General features: G+C 48.4%; 1 protein-coding gene across 2 annotated transcripts; it reads left to right on the top strand.

The window, feature by feature from the left end:
* Positions 1 to 214: 214 nt before the first annotated feature.
* Positions 215 to 9,052, top strand: LOC100281050 (cystathionin beta synthase protein). 2 transcript variants are annotated; one of them, XM_035964780.1, is made up of 7 exons: positions 215 to 654; positions 1,721 to 1,802; positions 1,888 to 1,952; positions 5,756 to 5,804; positions 6,078 to 6,136; positions 8,435 to 8,515; positions 8,694 to 9,052. In XM_035964780.1, exons 1-7 carry the CDS (start codon positions 475 to 477, stop codon positions 8,766 to 8,768), a joined length of 591 nt encoding a protein of 196 aa, XP_035820673.1. In that variant the 5' UTR covers positions 215 to 474; the 3' UTR covers positions 8,769 to 9,052. The 2 variants fall into 2 exon arrangements, with proteins under 2 accessions (XP_035820673.1, NP_001147441.2); NM_001153969.3 differs by having other exon boundaries at positions 393 to 654; positions 8,435 to 8,608; positions 8,694 to 9,000.
* Positions 9,053 to 16,496: the final 7,444 nt, after the last annotated feature.

Here is a 16,496-nt window from a genome sequence, read left to right as displayed (position 1 = left end):
TTTATAATTCTACAATGTTTAACATTCATAATTAACATTTAAACTTCTGTCTAAATTTTAGTCAGAAAATCAAACACCTTGAAATTAAATTAAGAGAAGACTGAACCCTATATATTGCTATAAAGATTCTGTCTTCCGGAAACCCCATTGCACCTGCTTGAGAAGCAAGAAAATGGAATAGCCTAGTGTCTACCTCTCGTGTCCTCTTTTACTCAGAACCTCTCCTTTTTTCTCACAAAATTCCTACCAAATCAAGGGTAGGCTTCTGCTTTCGCTCCATCCCCATTCCCCATCCCTCCAACACGATTGCTTTTGCTTCCCCACCTAGCTAGGCTTAGCTAAGCTATATAGCCAGCCAATCAAACGGCGGCCTCTCATCACTAGGCTGCAACCATCGCTCATCAGCCATCCAAGCACCTCCTCTTCCTCTCGAGTCTCCTCCCCCTGCCCTCTAGGCGAACGCGCGGTGGCGCCATGGACATTAGGCTGCTGGTATCCGCCGACGCCAACCTCGCCGCCGCTCTGTCGCGCTCCCGCTCTTCCAAGTCCGCGTTCCAGCGCCAGGTTGTCCCGAGCAGCCGGGCGTCGTCGTGCAGGTCCGTCCGCGCGCGCTCCGCCGCAGCCGCCGCGCCGGCTGCGGGAGGCATCTCCGGGGTGAGGACGGCTATCGATCTCTTTTCCCTTTTCATTTCAGTTTCGCATGACTCTTTCTTCCTTATTGTTTTCTTACCGTTTGGAGGCCTTGAAAATTCGCTCGTTGGTTACGAAGAAACGGATGCTATCTTTGGTATCCGCCCTTATTTAGATCACGATCAGTACCTGCCCTTTCAAAATCGAACCGAAAGCAAACATGCTGTTGCTGAAACAATAACCCCCCATTTCCCTTTTGCAGTTCTGCTGCTGCTGCTGTTTACTATGCAGCGCCTTCTAAGTAACGTTCCGTTTGTTGTGCGGCGACTTGCAACTCAGAGATTTATATGAGTGACGATGTTGCCATCTGTTCAGGAACGTTTTGTAATCAGTTCGTACTATGGCTTGACGTGCGCTGTTGTAAGGCGGCTGAATTAACAGTCGTTATTGCTGAAACAACCTCATTATAAATTCTGATGCCCTACAACCACTAACGTCCAAGTCCAACACTACTCTTTTTACAAAGATATTTTTAAAGGGAGGCCTCGTCCATGGTGACGGCTATCGCTTTCTGTTTACCTTCATTTTTTCCCGTCTCCGTTGGATTGAGTTCTTTACTGTTGGGTTTCTAGTGACTAATTTTTAGGAGGTACTAAAAATTAGTTCTTAGAAACTAAACACCCCGTTATTGTTGGTATATAGTATACCAAGCGCTTCCTTCCTTTCTTACCAAAATTCTTCCAACTTGGACTCCTTTTCTCCCAAAACAAGCATCACTAGCAGCCAATGTTCAGGTCCCTTCTTAGCTTCTTAGATTGTCCAAATATTACTGCTTAGAATATAGTCAAATAACCACTATCGTCTAGCATCACTATATATGTATAGTTTTCACAATATTAGCAGGACAATGTTTCATGTCCTAAATTTGAAGCTCCAGAGGTAAATTTTCATTTTTGTGCAATCCACATTCGTGACATCGAAATTGCTCCTTCAGCAAGCACTTACGTATATATCTACTAATCTGTCGAGGAAAACTTTCTGTGGTATCAAATCTATCGTTTTAGCCATTAATATCTACCTCCTTGTTCAGCATAGCAATTACACGGTTGGTGACTTCATGACAAGAAGGGACAATCTCCATGTTGTCCAACCTACTACACCAGTTGACCAAGGTACCTGTTCTTATAGCCTGACTCATGTCTTCACTTGCTTCCTAGTTTCCCGAGTTACTAACTTCTGTTGTTCCCTTGTGCACAGCCCTGGAGCTGCTGGTGCAACACAGGATCTCTGGCTTCCCTGTGGTTGACGATGACTGGAACTTGGTTAGTTTATCGTATTTTTTTCTACTATTGTCGTGTATTTTTTAGTCCTTACTCGTCTTAGCTGAATAGTGCTTCGTTAGCTTTGACTATTACATCTACGAACAAATCAAAGTGATCTAACAACAATAAAGACTTTTAGTTTCAAGCAAGTTTGAGTAGACTAGAGTTGAAACCTAACAGAAAAAAATCAAAGTTCAAAGTTCAGGTACGTGGATAACCGTTTCCCAGTCCCTTATATTCAAGGCTAAATTTTTGTGTATATTCTATTTTTTCAAATCTCCTTTACTTCCTCTTTTTATGTCAACCTTCCCATGCCTTTCTTCCTATTATTATTGCATTAGATTCCCACTACGCATTTGTGCCTTTGGCGTCTTCATTGAATATGTCCAAATCATACCAATCGGTGTTAGACAAGCTTTTTTCAATTGGTGGTATCATCGTTTCAAACTCGATCTCTTTTTATATGGACATAAAATCAACGCAACATACACATTTCCTCAATACTTGTCTGAACATGACTTCTTTTTGTAGGCCACCATTTTGCACCATACAACATAGCGGGTTTTATCCCCATCCTAGAAAACATGTCTTAGTTTCTATGGTACAATCTTGTCACATAGAACGCCAGATGTTTGGCACCACTTTCTCCACCCTACTTTGATTTTATAGCTAACATCTTCATTAATATCCCCATTTCTCTGTACCATTCATCCTAAATAGTAGGCACTTCTTGATCTTCCAAACTAAGATCTCATTCCTTATGTGTAGTAGTGCTAAAGTCACATCTCATGTATTCGGTTTTAGTTCTACTGAGTATACAATCTTTGGATTCTAGAATTTTTTTGCTATAACTTCAGTTTCCTATTTACTCCTATTTGGCTTTTATCAACTAGCACTACATCGTCCACAAAAAGCATACACCAAGGAGATATATCATTTTGTATGTTATTTATGACCTCATTTATCACCAAGGCAAAAAGATAAGGGTTCAAAGTTGATCCTTGATGTAGTATTAATCTAACTAGGAAGTCATATGTGTCCCCATCTCTTATTTGAACACTAGTCACAACATTATTGTACATGTCCTTGGTGAGCCTAATGTACTTTGTTGAAACTTTATGTTTGTCCAAAGCCCACTATATGAGATTTCTTGGTATTTTGTCATAAGCCTTCTCCAATTTGGTGCAAACCATATGTAGGTCCTTTTTTTGCTTGCTATACTGCTCCATCACTTGTCTTATTAACCAAATTGGATCATAGAGATCCTCGTTATTCCTCTAGACGGTGCTTGATAACTCTCTCTCATAGCTTCATAGTGAGGCTCATCAACTTATGGGGTGTTTTGTTTAAGGAATGGGCTAGTCCATCATCTCTCACTCCTCACTATTTTTGTTTGGTTTGTGAAATGGAATGAGTTGATCCATCACCACCTCATTCCTCATAGTTAGTTAGTACTAATATGAGGAATGGAGTCATCCCACCAAATTTGAGGAATGAACTTATGATGCACCACCTAAATTTGGATGGAGTGATTCCTCAAACCAAACACCCTCTTAATTTTTCGATAATGGATACAACTTTGAATATCTCCCTTGTTCTTGTAGATTGGTACCAATATACTTCTTCACTCGTAAGAGTTTGACTAGAAGATATGGTTGGACTATTTGGTTAGTCATAGTAAAGCTATGTTCCCAAGGCATCTCCATGTCTCGATTGAAGTACCATCAAGGTCTACTGTCTTAACCCATTTCATCCTTTTCAATGCTTCTCTAACCTCGGATTCTTGGATCCTATGCACAAAGTGATTATTGGTGTCATCAAATGAGCCATCCAACTAAAAGGTTGTGTTCCCATTCTCCACATTGAATAATTGGTCAAAATACTCCGCCATCTATGTCTAATCTCATCCTTGTTCACCAAGAGGTGCCCCATTTCATCTTTAATGCACTTAGCTCGATTGAAGTCCCCTGTCTTTCTCTCACGAACATTGGCCATCCTATATATAGCCTTCTCTCCTTCCTTTGTACTAAAACTTCGATAAAGATCCTCGTACACCCTATCCTTTGTGACACTTAAAACTCGCTTTGCGGTTTTCTTTGCCACCTTGTACTCCTCTATGTTGTCCACACTCTTGTCGTGGTACATACATCTTTATCATTCCTTCTACTTAATAGCCCTTTATTCTTTCTCGTTCCACTATCAAGTATCTTTAGCTTCAAATCCACTCGCTTTAGTTGCTCCACACACCTTTGAGACCATCTTCCTAATGTAGGTTGCCATCTTTTTGACATATTGTTTGCGTCTCTTTTTCTTTTCAAGTGCCCTCTTTGATGACCCTTTCGTTGAAGACTTCTGACGTCTGCACTTTATTCTCGCAATCTTGGCTTGTTTATCCCTACCGGCGCACACCTAAAACTAAAAGTCTGCTACCATAACTCCATAAGCTAGTGATTTTAAGAAACTAAAAGTTTGTTTCTGAATGAATTAAGTTGCTGGGATACGACTGGTGCTAAGTAGTTAGCAAGTTTCGGTCTTCCTGCTGTTATTAGTAGGGTCTAGGCTGGTTTTTTCCTTTTTTGGTCTAGTGATTTGGCTTGCCCTATGGGCAGTGTATTTTGGTCCTCTTGGACCTTTTCCTCTCTTAATATAATAACGTGCAGTCCTCCTGCGCGTTCGAGAAAAAAAATAACTCCATAAGCTTAAGTTGAGAGAACACACTTTCTAGGTGTCACCTTGCAATCCAAGCATGCTCGTTTATCCTCTTTTCTTGTGAGGACAAAGTCAATCTGACTAGAGTGTTGGCCACTACATAGGTTACAAAATGCTATTCACTCTTTCTAAAGAAAGTGTCGGCTATCAATGGTTCAAAAGCTACCACAAAATCCAAGACTTCCTCTCCATCCTGATTTCTACTACCACACCCAAAACCTTCATGAACCCCTTCAAAACCTGTACTTGTACCTACATGCCCATTGAGATCTCCTATGAAAAGCTTCTCACTAGTAGTTCGAGATCTAACCATGCCATCTAAGTCTTTCCAGAAAAATCTCTTAGCACTCTTAGCATGTCCTACTTGGAGGGCATACACACTAATGACGTTCAAGACCAAATCACACACGGTAAGTTTGACCAAGATAACCCTATCTCCTTGCTTTCTAACATATGCCATACTATTCTTGAAGTTCTTATCAATCAAAACTCCAATTGTATTTGTAGCTATCAATGTACACCAAAGATTAAAGCCTATATTGTTCACCCCCTTCGCCTTTTGACCCTACCATTTAGTCTCTTGGACGCATAAGATATTTACACATGTTCTGGTCGCTTTCTTAACTAACTCCTTTAACTTATCTGTAAGCGATCCTACATTCCAACTACCCAAACGGATCCTAGTTAGTTCGACTAGCTTTCTTACTCTTCACATTTGTCGATAATGGGAAGATTCTTGCTCAGTTTTTACTATACCTAAGCGCCGATGTAGTGCGCCACTAAGAAAGCGGCTATCGATCCTTGTTCACTTGACATCATGTCTAGATCATGGCATGGCGCGTTACCAAGGGAGTGCCAACCTAGCCTTTGCACATTTAACACCATAACCAGGTTTTGATATGCCGCGTCGCTTAGAGGGTTGCCCCAATAGATTTTTTGGGTTTTGTCCCATTAGTATGGTTAGGTTTAATGTTGGCTCGCTAAGCCTATCACAACCTGCCTCCTTTATGAGGGCTTATGACCTGCTAACATAGACCGACTTAGCGAAGTTATATCTATGATGTCTATTATATTTCCAGTATTTTCTTCCACAGGTTGGGGTTGTATCAGATTATGATCTCCTAGCTTTGGATTCGATGTCAGGTATTTATTTCTTCCTTGAACTTGGATTCTGTTTCTTACAAGCAACTTATATTACGCCGTATGTTGTTCATAACCACACATAACAAGTGTTATGCATGCTATCGATTATACAACTGTCTACCTTGTCATATGCAGTATATTTGTACATCACTTCAACTCGTACAGAATGTTGTATCTTTTCCATTACTTTTCTTCTATTCTGAAATTCAATTGTTGTATGCATATTATCTCATGGTATTCACTGTCAGTTATGATATTTATCTCATGATTCAGGAAATGAATTGGCCGATACAAGTACAAACATGTTTCCTGATGTGGATAGCACATGGAAGGTATTGTTTATACAGCCTGGAGTATACAATTTTATCATTCATGCTGGCTAGTTAATGCTATCTCAAAATATAATATTTTCTACATCAGCTATATTTTGCTGACCTTCTTAGTGCAATTTATATGTTGATAAAATAGGTCCTAGGTATAACAAAATGTTTTAACTACATCAGACCTTCACATTTTTTTTATAGTTACTGTGTTCTGCAGTACAGTTTGAATCACATTTTTGTACTTCAGGAATACCCAATCTGTTAGTCTATCTTAAACACCAAGGTTTTCAAGTCGATAAGTCGAGTCGAGTCGACAAGGTACCGACTTGGTGACTAGTCGATAAGTCAGCCGACTAGTCGTCGACTTGCCAATATAGTGGCTTCATATAGACAATATAGCATTTATATATGAAGAAAGAGCATGTTTTACCTCATTTGAAGCCTCAAACTGAACCAAATCAGCCACATAAGTGATAAGTCATAAACTCATAAGCTGTGTTTTCAAGTCGTCCGACTAATCGCGATTAGTCGCGATTAGTCGGGCTAGTCGGTTAGCAGAGCTCGGTTAGGCAGCCGACTCGACTAGAGTACCTGGTCGCCCTGGTCGTCCGACTAGTCGACGATTAGGGCCGATTAGTCGCTCGATTAGCCGGTTCTGGGCGACTAGGTTTAGGACCTAGGTTTTTTGATTTCCTGGCTTCGTGGGCTTTTTTGGCGGGTGGCCTGACTACAGGCAGTTGAAACGCCACACGCCAGCCGCCTCTACTGAAGATGGAACGCCAGCCGCCTCTACTGAAGATGGAACGCCAGCCGCCTGCCTGTTCTGTCTTCTCTTTATTTCCCTTTCCCTAATTCCCTACTTGCTCGGCGGCTGTTCTTGAGTTCTTGTTCTGGAATCCAGGCTTCCAAAGTCCACTGCTCCACTCCAGACTTCCAATCCAGCACGTGCGAATCCAATCTCGAGTTCCAGGCTTCCAGCACGCGTGAATCCAGTTCACCGACGGACTCCAGACTTCATCCTTCATCCTTCAATCTCCAGCACACGCGAATCCAGTTTTTTTCGTCGGCATGAGTTCATCTTCTGGAGGTATTCTTTTGTGTAGTTCTGTTCTTCAATCTTCATCCTTCATCCTTCAATCATTCATCCTTGTATGTGTTGTCTGCTGTGTCATTCTGTAATCTGGACTGGACTTCTGAATTTTTATTCTTGTACTCCATCAGTCCATCAGTCCATCCTTATTCCTTATTCTTGTACAGAGTTTGGTCGTCGCCGTCAGGATAATGTTGAGGTGATCTTCCCAGAATCACAAGTTGTGGGCAGCGGCAATCCATCTTCTGTTGCGGATAACACAGTTCTTGCTTCGGCATCATCAGCCTCAGCCGCTGCAGATTCTGCAGCTCTCGTTGATAAGGCTATTGCAAAGTTGCCTGCTGATGTTCGTGCACACGCAACTGATTCAAAGAGAAAGGCCAAATCACAAGATCCTGGTTGGAAGTTTGGATGGTGGCCAGATCCTACCAAGAAAGATTTCATCCAATGTATTTTCTGTTTGAAAGTTGTTCCTTCTGGGATTAAAAGGTTCAAACAGCACCTTGCCGGTGGATTTTCTGATACGACAAAATGTTCAATGGTTACCAGGTCGACCAGAGCTCGATTAGTCGGACCTAGTCGACGACTAATCGAGATTAGTCGCTGGTCGGTCTCCCAGTTCGACTAGTTGGTCGAGCGACCAGAAAACATAGCTCATAAGTCATAACAGCCATATAGTTCAAATTGAAAAACAAATAGCAAGAAAATATAGTTCAAACTTGAAAGAAATAAGCTCCATTAGATAGCTAAGCTACTGCTGTAGCTAGATAGATACTAGATAGTAGATACCCAAAATATCTCCCAAATCAAGTTCATCAATTGCATTTTCTCCCAAATCAAGAAAATATGTTGTGTAATGGGCCTTTTGGCTGTTTGGGCTGAACTCGGGCACAAGTCGGCCGACTTGCTAGACCAAGTCGACGACTAGTCGACTGAGAATTTCCAGTCGTTGACAAGTCGCCCGACTTGCTAGAAAAGTCGAGCCGGCTCCCCAAGTCGAGCTCCCAGGACCGACTGGACGACTAGTCGCCGACTTGAAAACAGGGTTAAACACTATACCTTATACCTTTCAAGTTGTTAAAATGAGGATAACCTCCTCCATTGTTTATTATACATTCAGATTATTTATCTGATTAGTTTTTGCTGTTTTCATGAACAAATTATTGTTCGTATCTTCGTGATAGACTTTTTTTTAACTTATACTCACCGTTCTACAGACATTCCACGAGCTACAGAGGATATTAAGCAAAACTAATGGGAAGGTCATTGGTGATGTAATGACCTCTTCACCTTTAGCGGTGCGTATAAATACTAATCTTGATGCTGCTACAAGGTTGCTACTTGAAACTAAATACCGGAGACTACCTGTAGTTGATAGCATGGGGAAATTAGTGAGTGGATCCATCCTTCCTTCTCAATACCTTAACAATTCCTTCTTGTGTTGAAACACAACTTAATTTCCATTAATTCCTGAAGGTTGGGATGATTACAAGGGGAAATGTCGTCAGTGCTGCCCTCAAAATAAAGAAGAAAACTGAAGAAGGTGCTTGAACTAGACTGCTCGTCACTGCTTGCTTGGGGTTAATCATGCAGCCATTTGGCATTGAATTCATTGAAGCATTGATTGGTGATGTTCAAAGTGTAGCTACAGAATTTTGTTCTCAATACTAGGTAGCATACTAGTGTAGCAGTGTGTAGGTTCATATTCACTGTTTTTCATCGTATCCATGAACATTTTTATTGATTTGCATAATGGAATCAAGAGCTTGTGATACGATAAAAACCTTGAATTGATGGAAACGATGACTTGCCCTAAACTATTAGAGGGTAAACTATTAGGGGGTGTTTGGTTCGAGGAATCACTCCGTTCAAAATGAGATGGTGCATTATAGATCCATTCCTCAAAATTGGTGGATGACCTCATTCCTTATATTAGTACTAAGTAACTAACTATGAGGAATTGGATGTTGATGGATCAACACATTCCATTTCATAAACCAAACAAAAAAAGTGAGGAGAAAATGATGGACTAGCTCAATCCTCAAACCAAATACCCTATTATGATTTCAACGTAACCTTGTCCAGAAACTCGTTTCATCTCACAGCACAGTAGACAGGTTCAAATTTAAATTAGTCTGCTCACATAAATATCCAACATTCATTTGGGTGGATGTGATTATGTGAAGCCTCACTAGGCGCAAGAAACTCAACAAATGATGGCAATGGTGCTCCGTCAACAGGATTATTTTTTGGTATGTAGTATAGAAAGTATGGTTGTCATCTCACTTCTTTTTGTTTTTGTTGCATTGGTGTCAATTTTATTTGACTACGTACATTTGTATGATTTGGAATGTCCAACCGCAAAAAAAAAGTGAATCCGAACCACCACTCAGAACTGACGTACCAGTGCGGGTTAAAACTGATATTATTATCAACTACAATCATATTTACTATCTATAAAAAAATAATATCAAAGTTAATTTATGCTCCACATATTAGATTTTAAACAAATATTCCACTTTATCTCAACCAAAAGGCTAAAAAGGTAAGAGTTAAAAAGGAGTCCAACCCTTTTTTATTGCTCATTGGGTTGTTTGTCCTACTTTAGCAAACGCGACGGTAATATGTAGGCAGGGGCGGGCCCACTTTGGTACAAGCGTATTCAGCTGAATACCCATTATTTTTGGTAAAAAAATATATATATATATGTATATGCTGTATATATGTAGTCTGAAATATTGAAAACTACAAGAATACTGAGTATGTAGACCCAAATTCGTTTTAGGCTTTGTTCTTCCTTCCTTCCATAACGTGCTCGGCCCATCTGGCCCATTAGGTTTGCCACTCTGCGTCTGCCTGCCTGTCTGACGGCTCAATCCCGTCTCTAGCCGCCAGGCGCCATCGCCGCGACGCCGCTTCCGCTTGCCGTGCGTGAGGCCGTGAGTGCGTCCTGCGTGGCTGCGTCCACCGTCCAGGCAAGGCTGAAGGCTCCATCGCCCTGCCCCCTGCGCCCAGCGATCCAACCGTAGCCAGCCAGCCAGCTTGCCTGCTGGCTTGTTGCGGTACAGCGGTAGTGCCTGTCTGCACTAGCACTTGGCCGCTTGCACCTTGCAGCCTGCTTGCCTTTTGGCTTGTTGCGCTTGGACAGTTGGCCTGCAGGATTGCCAGGCTAGAGGCTACGCGGTACGCTTGTTGCTGGCAGATTACTTGGTTCTGGTTTAGTGGTTTGACCGTTTAATGGTTTCACTAATTTGTGAATTGAGTGTATCTTAATTTGTTTTAAAATAGTCATTGAATTGAGTGTATTGTGATTTATTTGCAGATTTAAAAATGAAGAGGAAGAGCAGTGGTACCACTGATTTGAGAGCTTTTTTAGCAAGAGCTGCTGCAAAAAAGAAGGATATTGTTGCTCCATCTTCCAATGAAAGAGAGATGCAATTGGTGATATTTCAAGGACAGACCGAAACTAGTAATGCAACACCCGCAGAACAAGAGAGAGTTGAGCCTGAACCTCCAATAATAGTAGATGCTGAAGACAATGATGATTTTGAATCAGTGCACTTGAATGGGACAACATCGAGTGAGGATAACGATAGTGATGATATTGATATTTATGGCATTGAGCATGATCCTGGATTGAGGACTCCAATCTCAAGCTATTCTATTAATATCCAAGATGCAGTTAGAAGGGCCTATATTGTATTAGGGCCATGTCGACCAAAGATGAAGAAGGATGATTTTCCCCAACATGAATGTGGAGGTATGCGTCTGTCGGCGTTTCGAGACAGGGGGGTCCCTAAGCCGACGAGTGAGTGTGCTGCGTGCCCCAGCCCAGATGGGTCGAGCGCGTGGGCGAGCGCGAAGGGGGGAGAGGCGAGGTGGCCGGAGCCGAGCGTGAGAGAGGTGGAAGTCCCGCGGCCTTCGTGTTCGTCCCGCGCCCAGGTCAGGTGCGCTTGCAGTAGGGGGGTTACAAGCGTCCACGCGGGTGAGGGAAGCGAGCGGCCCCAAGAGAGCGCCTGTCCCGTCCTCGGTCCCGCGCGGCCAACCTTCTCTGAGAAGGCCCTGGTCCTTCCTTTTATAGTCGTAAGGAGAGGATCCAGGTGTACAATGGGGATGTAGCAGAGTGCTACGTGTCTAGCGGAGGGAGAGCTAGCGCCCTAGGTACATGCCAATGTGGCAGCCGGAGAGATCTGGGCACCCTGCTGGCGTGATGTCGTGGCTGTCGGAGGTGCGACGGAGCCTGATGGAGGGACAGCTGTTGGAGCGGTCGAGTCCCTACTGACGTTGTCCTGCTTTCGTAAGAGAGCTGGGGGCCGCCGTCGTCATAGAGCTTGTGGAGCGCCATCATTGCCTCTCTGGCGGAGCTGGCCGGATGAGACGTCGGTCTTGTTCTCCGTGACCCGAGTCGATTCGGGGTGGGATGATGATGGCGCCTCCTGTTGACGTGGCGTTCTGTGCCCTAGGCAGGGCGACGTGGGGTTTCCTCCGAAGCCGAGGTTGAGTCTGCCTTCTGTTGCCGTGGCCGAGCCCGAGCCAAGGGGTCGGGCGAGGCGGAAGTCGTTCGGCCGAGGCCAGGGCGGAGTCCGAGCCCTGGGGTCGGGCGAGGCGGAGTTTCGTCGTCTTCCGGGTCTTAGCCCGAGTCCGAGCCCTGGGGTCGGGCGGAGCGGAGTTCGCCGTCTTCCGGGTCTTAGCCCGAGTCCGAGCCCTGGGGTCGGGCGGAGCGGAGTTCGCCGTCTTCCGGGTCTTAGCCCGAGTCCGAGCCCTGGGGTCGGGCGGAGCGGAGTTCGCCGTCTTCTGGGTCTTAGCCCGAGTCCGAGCCCTGGGGTCGGGCGGAGCGGAGTTCGCCGTCTTCCGGGTCTTAGCCCGAGTCCGAGCCCTGGGGTCGGGCGGAGCGGAGTTCGCCGTGGCGCCTTTGGCAAGGCCTGATTGCCTGTCAGACTCACTCTGTCGAGTGGCACTGCAGTCAGAGTGGCGCAGGCGGCGCTGTCCTTCTGTCAGACTGGCCAGTGGAGCGGTGGAGTGACGACAGTCACCTCGGCTCTGACGGGGGCGCGTGTCAGGATAGAGGTGTCAGGCCACCTTTGCGTTAAATGCCCCTGCAATTTGGTCAGTCGGTGTGGTGATTTAGTCAAGGTTGCTTCTGAGCGAAGCCAAGGCCTTGGGCGAGCCGGTGATGTGTCCGCCATAAAAAGGGGGCCTCGGGCGAGACGGAAGTCTCTCGAGGTCGGCTGCCTTTGGCCGAGGCTAGGCTCGGGTGAAGCGTGATCGAGTCACTCGTGTGGACTGATCCCTGACTTAATCGTGCCCATCAGGCCTTTGCAGCTTTATGCTGATGGGGGTTACCAGCTGAGAATTAGGCGCCTTGAGGGTACCCCTAATTATGGTCCCCGACAGTAGCCCCCGAGCCTCGAAGGGAGTGTTAGCACTCGCTTGGAGGCTTTTGTCGCACTTTTTTGCAAGGGGACCAGCCTTTCTCGGTTGCATTTCGTTCCGGCGGGTGCGCGCGAGCGCACCCGCCGGGTGTAGCCCCCGAGGCCTCGGAGGAGTGGTTACACTCCTTCGAGGTCTTAATACTTCGCTTAACGCTTCGGCTGGTCTGGTCGTTCCCTCATGCGAACTGGCCGTAGCCCGGGTGCACGGTCGGGGCCCAAGCTCTCGGGCTGGTATGTTGACGCTGTCAACGATTTGGCCGGAGCCGGTTTTTGCGAGAGCAGCCCCCGAGCCTCTGCACAGGGCGAGAGGACGATCAGGGACAGACTCGTCTTTTTACATACGCCCCTACGTCGCCTTTCCGCAAGGAGGAGGGGGGGAGTGCGCCATGTTACCCTCGATGGGCACCGAACATGGTGTCTCCGGTGAGCTGCAAGCGGGTAATCCGAGTGGACGTCCGTGCCCCGTTCGTTGGGGGTCGGCTAGGGGCCCAGAGGCACGCCCAAAAGTACCTGCGGGTGATTTGCCGGACCCGGTCCCCTGGCGACGGGGTCCGAGGGCTCGATGCCTCCCTCCGATGGGATTCCGTTACAAGATCGTTCCCGCTGGTCTCGGAAATGTCCTAGGGTACCTCGGGAGCGCAGCCCGAGCCTCGGTTATGTATCGAACGTACCCCTGGTCATCCCTCGCTCGGTGTCTGAGGCGACTGTGAACCCTTCGGGGGCCAGCCTTCGAACCCCTGATCAGTAATGGGCGCGGAGCCCGAGTAGCCTGAGGCGGCCATGGAGCCCTTCGGGGGGCTGGCCTTCGAACCCCTGACCAGTAGTGGGTGTCGGGCCCACGCGATCTGAGGCGACTGTTGAACCCTCGGGGGGCCAGCCTTCGAACCCCTGATCAGTAATGGGGGGCTCGGAGCCCGGTTCCTTCGCGGAGAAGGATCCCTTTCGGGGTATCCCCCTTTCCCGGTCCCTGTTGCAAGAGATAGAGAAAGAGGAAAACGGAAAAGGATACGAAATCGGACGACGTGGCGTACCTTTTCTGATGCGGTTGTTACGGCGAAGGTGAAGCGTCGCGCGCTCCTCCTACCAGAGGCGCCGCGTGTCCCGCCGCGGAGTTAATGCGACGGGGCGAGTGGTTGGCGGGGCGGCCGTTGCGCGCGTGCGATCCGTTCGAGGAACGGGTCACGGGTGCACCGTCTTCACGCCGTGAGAGGAGGCTCTCTTGCTGTCTCAGGATGGGACGTGAGCCTGGCTGACGACGTGACCGCTGCGCCCGCCCGCCTGCCACCGCTATTACTGCCGGCCCACTTTCGGTCGCTTTGACCGACGCGCTAGTCTGGCGCTGTTGGGTCGCCTCGAGTCGTGGCATAGGCTTCGCAACCGAAGAGGCGCGATGGTGGCACAAGTGGCGGTGCGGTTGCTTGCGTGCAGCAACTGGCGCGCCGATTGCTCGACGCGTGGGCCTGGGTTCCAAGCTGGCGTGTCAGAAGTCGGAGAAGCGCGTCCATCTGGCGCGGTTGCATGCCGCCTGCATGGCTGCTCGCCCCTTCTGCCCGTTGGTCTGGGCGAAAATGGGGGGTCGCCTGTAACCGCTGGACGGTCGTGCGCACCATGCGCGGCGGTTTGGCTTCTTCTGCCCTGAGCCGGCTTGCATGACATGCGGGACCCAGCCCCCGAGTCGCAGGGGAGGGCCTTGGAGCGTGTTGGAGAAGACTCGGTCTGCGGCGCCTGGGGGCGCACGTAGGGGGAGTTGCCTTTAAAAGGAGGGAGGCTCCTTTCGTAAGGCAACCATGTCTTCTTCCTCCCTTAAGCGTCGGGTCTTCCCGTCTTCCAAGCCCCCGGATGGGGGGTATCCGCCGCCTTTCCGCCTCCTCGTTGGAGGAACACAACTCCATGGGAGTTGGTACCTCTCAGCCATCGTTCGGCTTCAAGGATTTTCATCACGCAGCCTGGCCACACCCCGCCACCGGCGGTCACCCAAGATGGTGACCTCTAGTTCGACGGTGGGGAAAACGGGCCAGGCCGCGGCCTCTACTCTTCCCTCGGCCTCAAGGATTTTCGTCATCCAGGCCAAGATGGAAGATGAGGCGAGTCGGGGGGCCGCCTCCGCGTGGGTCGGCTGCCCCTTTCTTCCCCCTGCGCCCGGGGGTGAAGGGCGTCCTTGAGCCCCACGGAGACTTCCTCCAGCCATGCCAGGATATGCGGGGCGCTAGGGGCCCTGGGTCCCCGTCTCCCTGCCTGAATGGCTGGTTCTCGTCCTCAGCGGGGGGGAGCCCTTCTGTCGTGACACCTCCCCCAAAGCTGCTGCTTAAGCTGCTTCGCTGTCTGGGGCAGGGGTGGTGGCCGTCGCGGTTGGAACGGGCGGCAGCGAGCCGCCCATCGTTCTTCAGTTACTCCGCAGGCCTTCCCCTTCGGAGGGGGGTTGTTCGTACCTGCGGAGGAGGGAACCGGAGTTCCGTTGGTAGTGGCATCTCGTATGCCAGTGAGTTCGTTCATTGTGGCTGTCGAGGCCTGAACGTGTATGTAATTTCGGCACGGAGCCGTGTTTTTTCCTCATTATCGAGCACTAAGTCTCGCCTGTTTGATTATCTGAACCGCTTTACCAAGCATGAGTTGCCCCGTGCCAAGGTGACGGGTGAGGTATCCGTATCCCGGAGGCGTAGGAATCCCTCGGCCCGTTCGGCCTTGTTATGTGAGGCTCCTCTAGCTTAGTTGAAGAGACCCCTCGGCCGCCCTTCGGTGGATCGAGGCCGGGGGTAGCAATATCAGTATGAACAGAGGCGGAGTTGGCTCGAGAATGGGGAACCTGATTGGCCGGAGCCTAGCCGTGTTGTCCGTCAGCGGAGCCGACGCCAAAGTCGGTCAGTCGAGGCCTCGGATCGGGCTGGCGCCCTTGGAAGCCGGTTGACCGAGGCCCCAGGGGTAACCGGTTGAGCCGCCTGCTCGGGCCGGATTCCCGGAGGAGCCCCTGGACCGCGGCGCCGCCCGAGGCTGGGTCGGGCTTTGCTGAAGACGTCGTCGATGCCGAGGGTGCTACGGCTCCCTTCGGCGTGAAGACCCGAGCCTGCAGGATCAGATCATCTTGTAGCGTGTGCTTTCTGCGGCCGCCGAGGCTAGAAGAACACGCCCTCGCCGCGCTTGCGAAGCTGCGTCTTTTTTCCTCCTGTTTCGAGCATCTGGACTCTGTCGGTAACAGGGATGTTTGTGTGAGCGAGAGTTGCTTTTCGCGGAAGGGACGAGTGAGGTATCCGTATCCCGGAGGCGTGGGAATCCCTCGGCTCGGTCGGCCTTGCTGCTTACGCGTACTTTCACCCGTCCATGAGGCCCTGTCCCCGACTTAGTCGAGAAAGCTTGAAGGACTGCTTCGGCAGGAGAGCTTCCGAACGTGATGACTCGTTCGGTCCACGGAGTCGCTTTACCCGAGCGCAAGTTACTTATCGCAGAAAGGGACGAGTGAGGTATCCGTATCCCGGAGGCGTAGGAGTCCCTCGGCTCGGTCAGCCTTGGCTGCTTACGTGTACCTCGTCGTTTCCAGGATCCGCTTTCCGAAGTAGTCAAGAAGCACGAAAGAAATCCTGCTAAAAAGAGATCCTTTTTCGAGGAAAAATTTGACGCAGAGGGGGTCTCCCCCCTTTTAGCCCCCGAGGGAGGGTCGGGCTTTGCCGAGGCTAGGCCGACCCTTCCTTGACAACTAAACTTTGCGTAGGTGCGAGGTATATGAACAACTTGAAAACATCTTAAGGGTAGAAGCGACGTAGCTGTTTGATGTTCCAAGCGTTGCCGTAGATCTCGCCTTGATTGCTGGCCAGCTTGTATGTTCCGGGCTTCAGAACTTTGGCGATGACGAATG

This window comes from Zea mays, chromosome 2 (assembly GCF_902167145.1).
Source record: "Zea mays cultivar B73 chromosome 2, Zm-B73-REFERENCE-NAM-5.0, whole genome shotgun sequence".
Lineage (NCBI taxonomy): Eukaryota > Viridiplantae > Streptophyta > Magnoliopsida > Poales > Poaceae > Zea > Zea mays.
The sequence above is the reverse complement of the archived record's forward strand: the minus strand, read 5'-3'. Positions and strand labels throughout refer to the sequence as shown.

Excerpts from the sequence above, each read along its gene's own strand:
- LOC100281050 (NM_001153969.3), top strand. The coding sequence starts at position 475 with ATGGACATTAGGCTGCTGGTATCCGCCGACGCCAACCTCGCCGCCGCT. Across the intron at positions 1,953-5,755 it reads TTGACGATGACTGGAACTTG|GTTGGGGTTGTATCAGATTA; the intron begins GTTAGTTTATCG and ends TTTCTTCCACAG. Across the intron at positions 6,137-8,434 it reads ATGTGGATAGCACATGGAAG|ACATTCCACGAGCTACAGAG; the intron begins GTATTGTTTATA and ends ACCGTTCTACAG.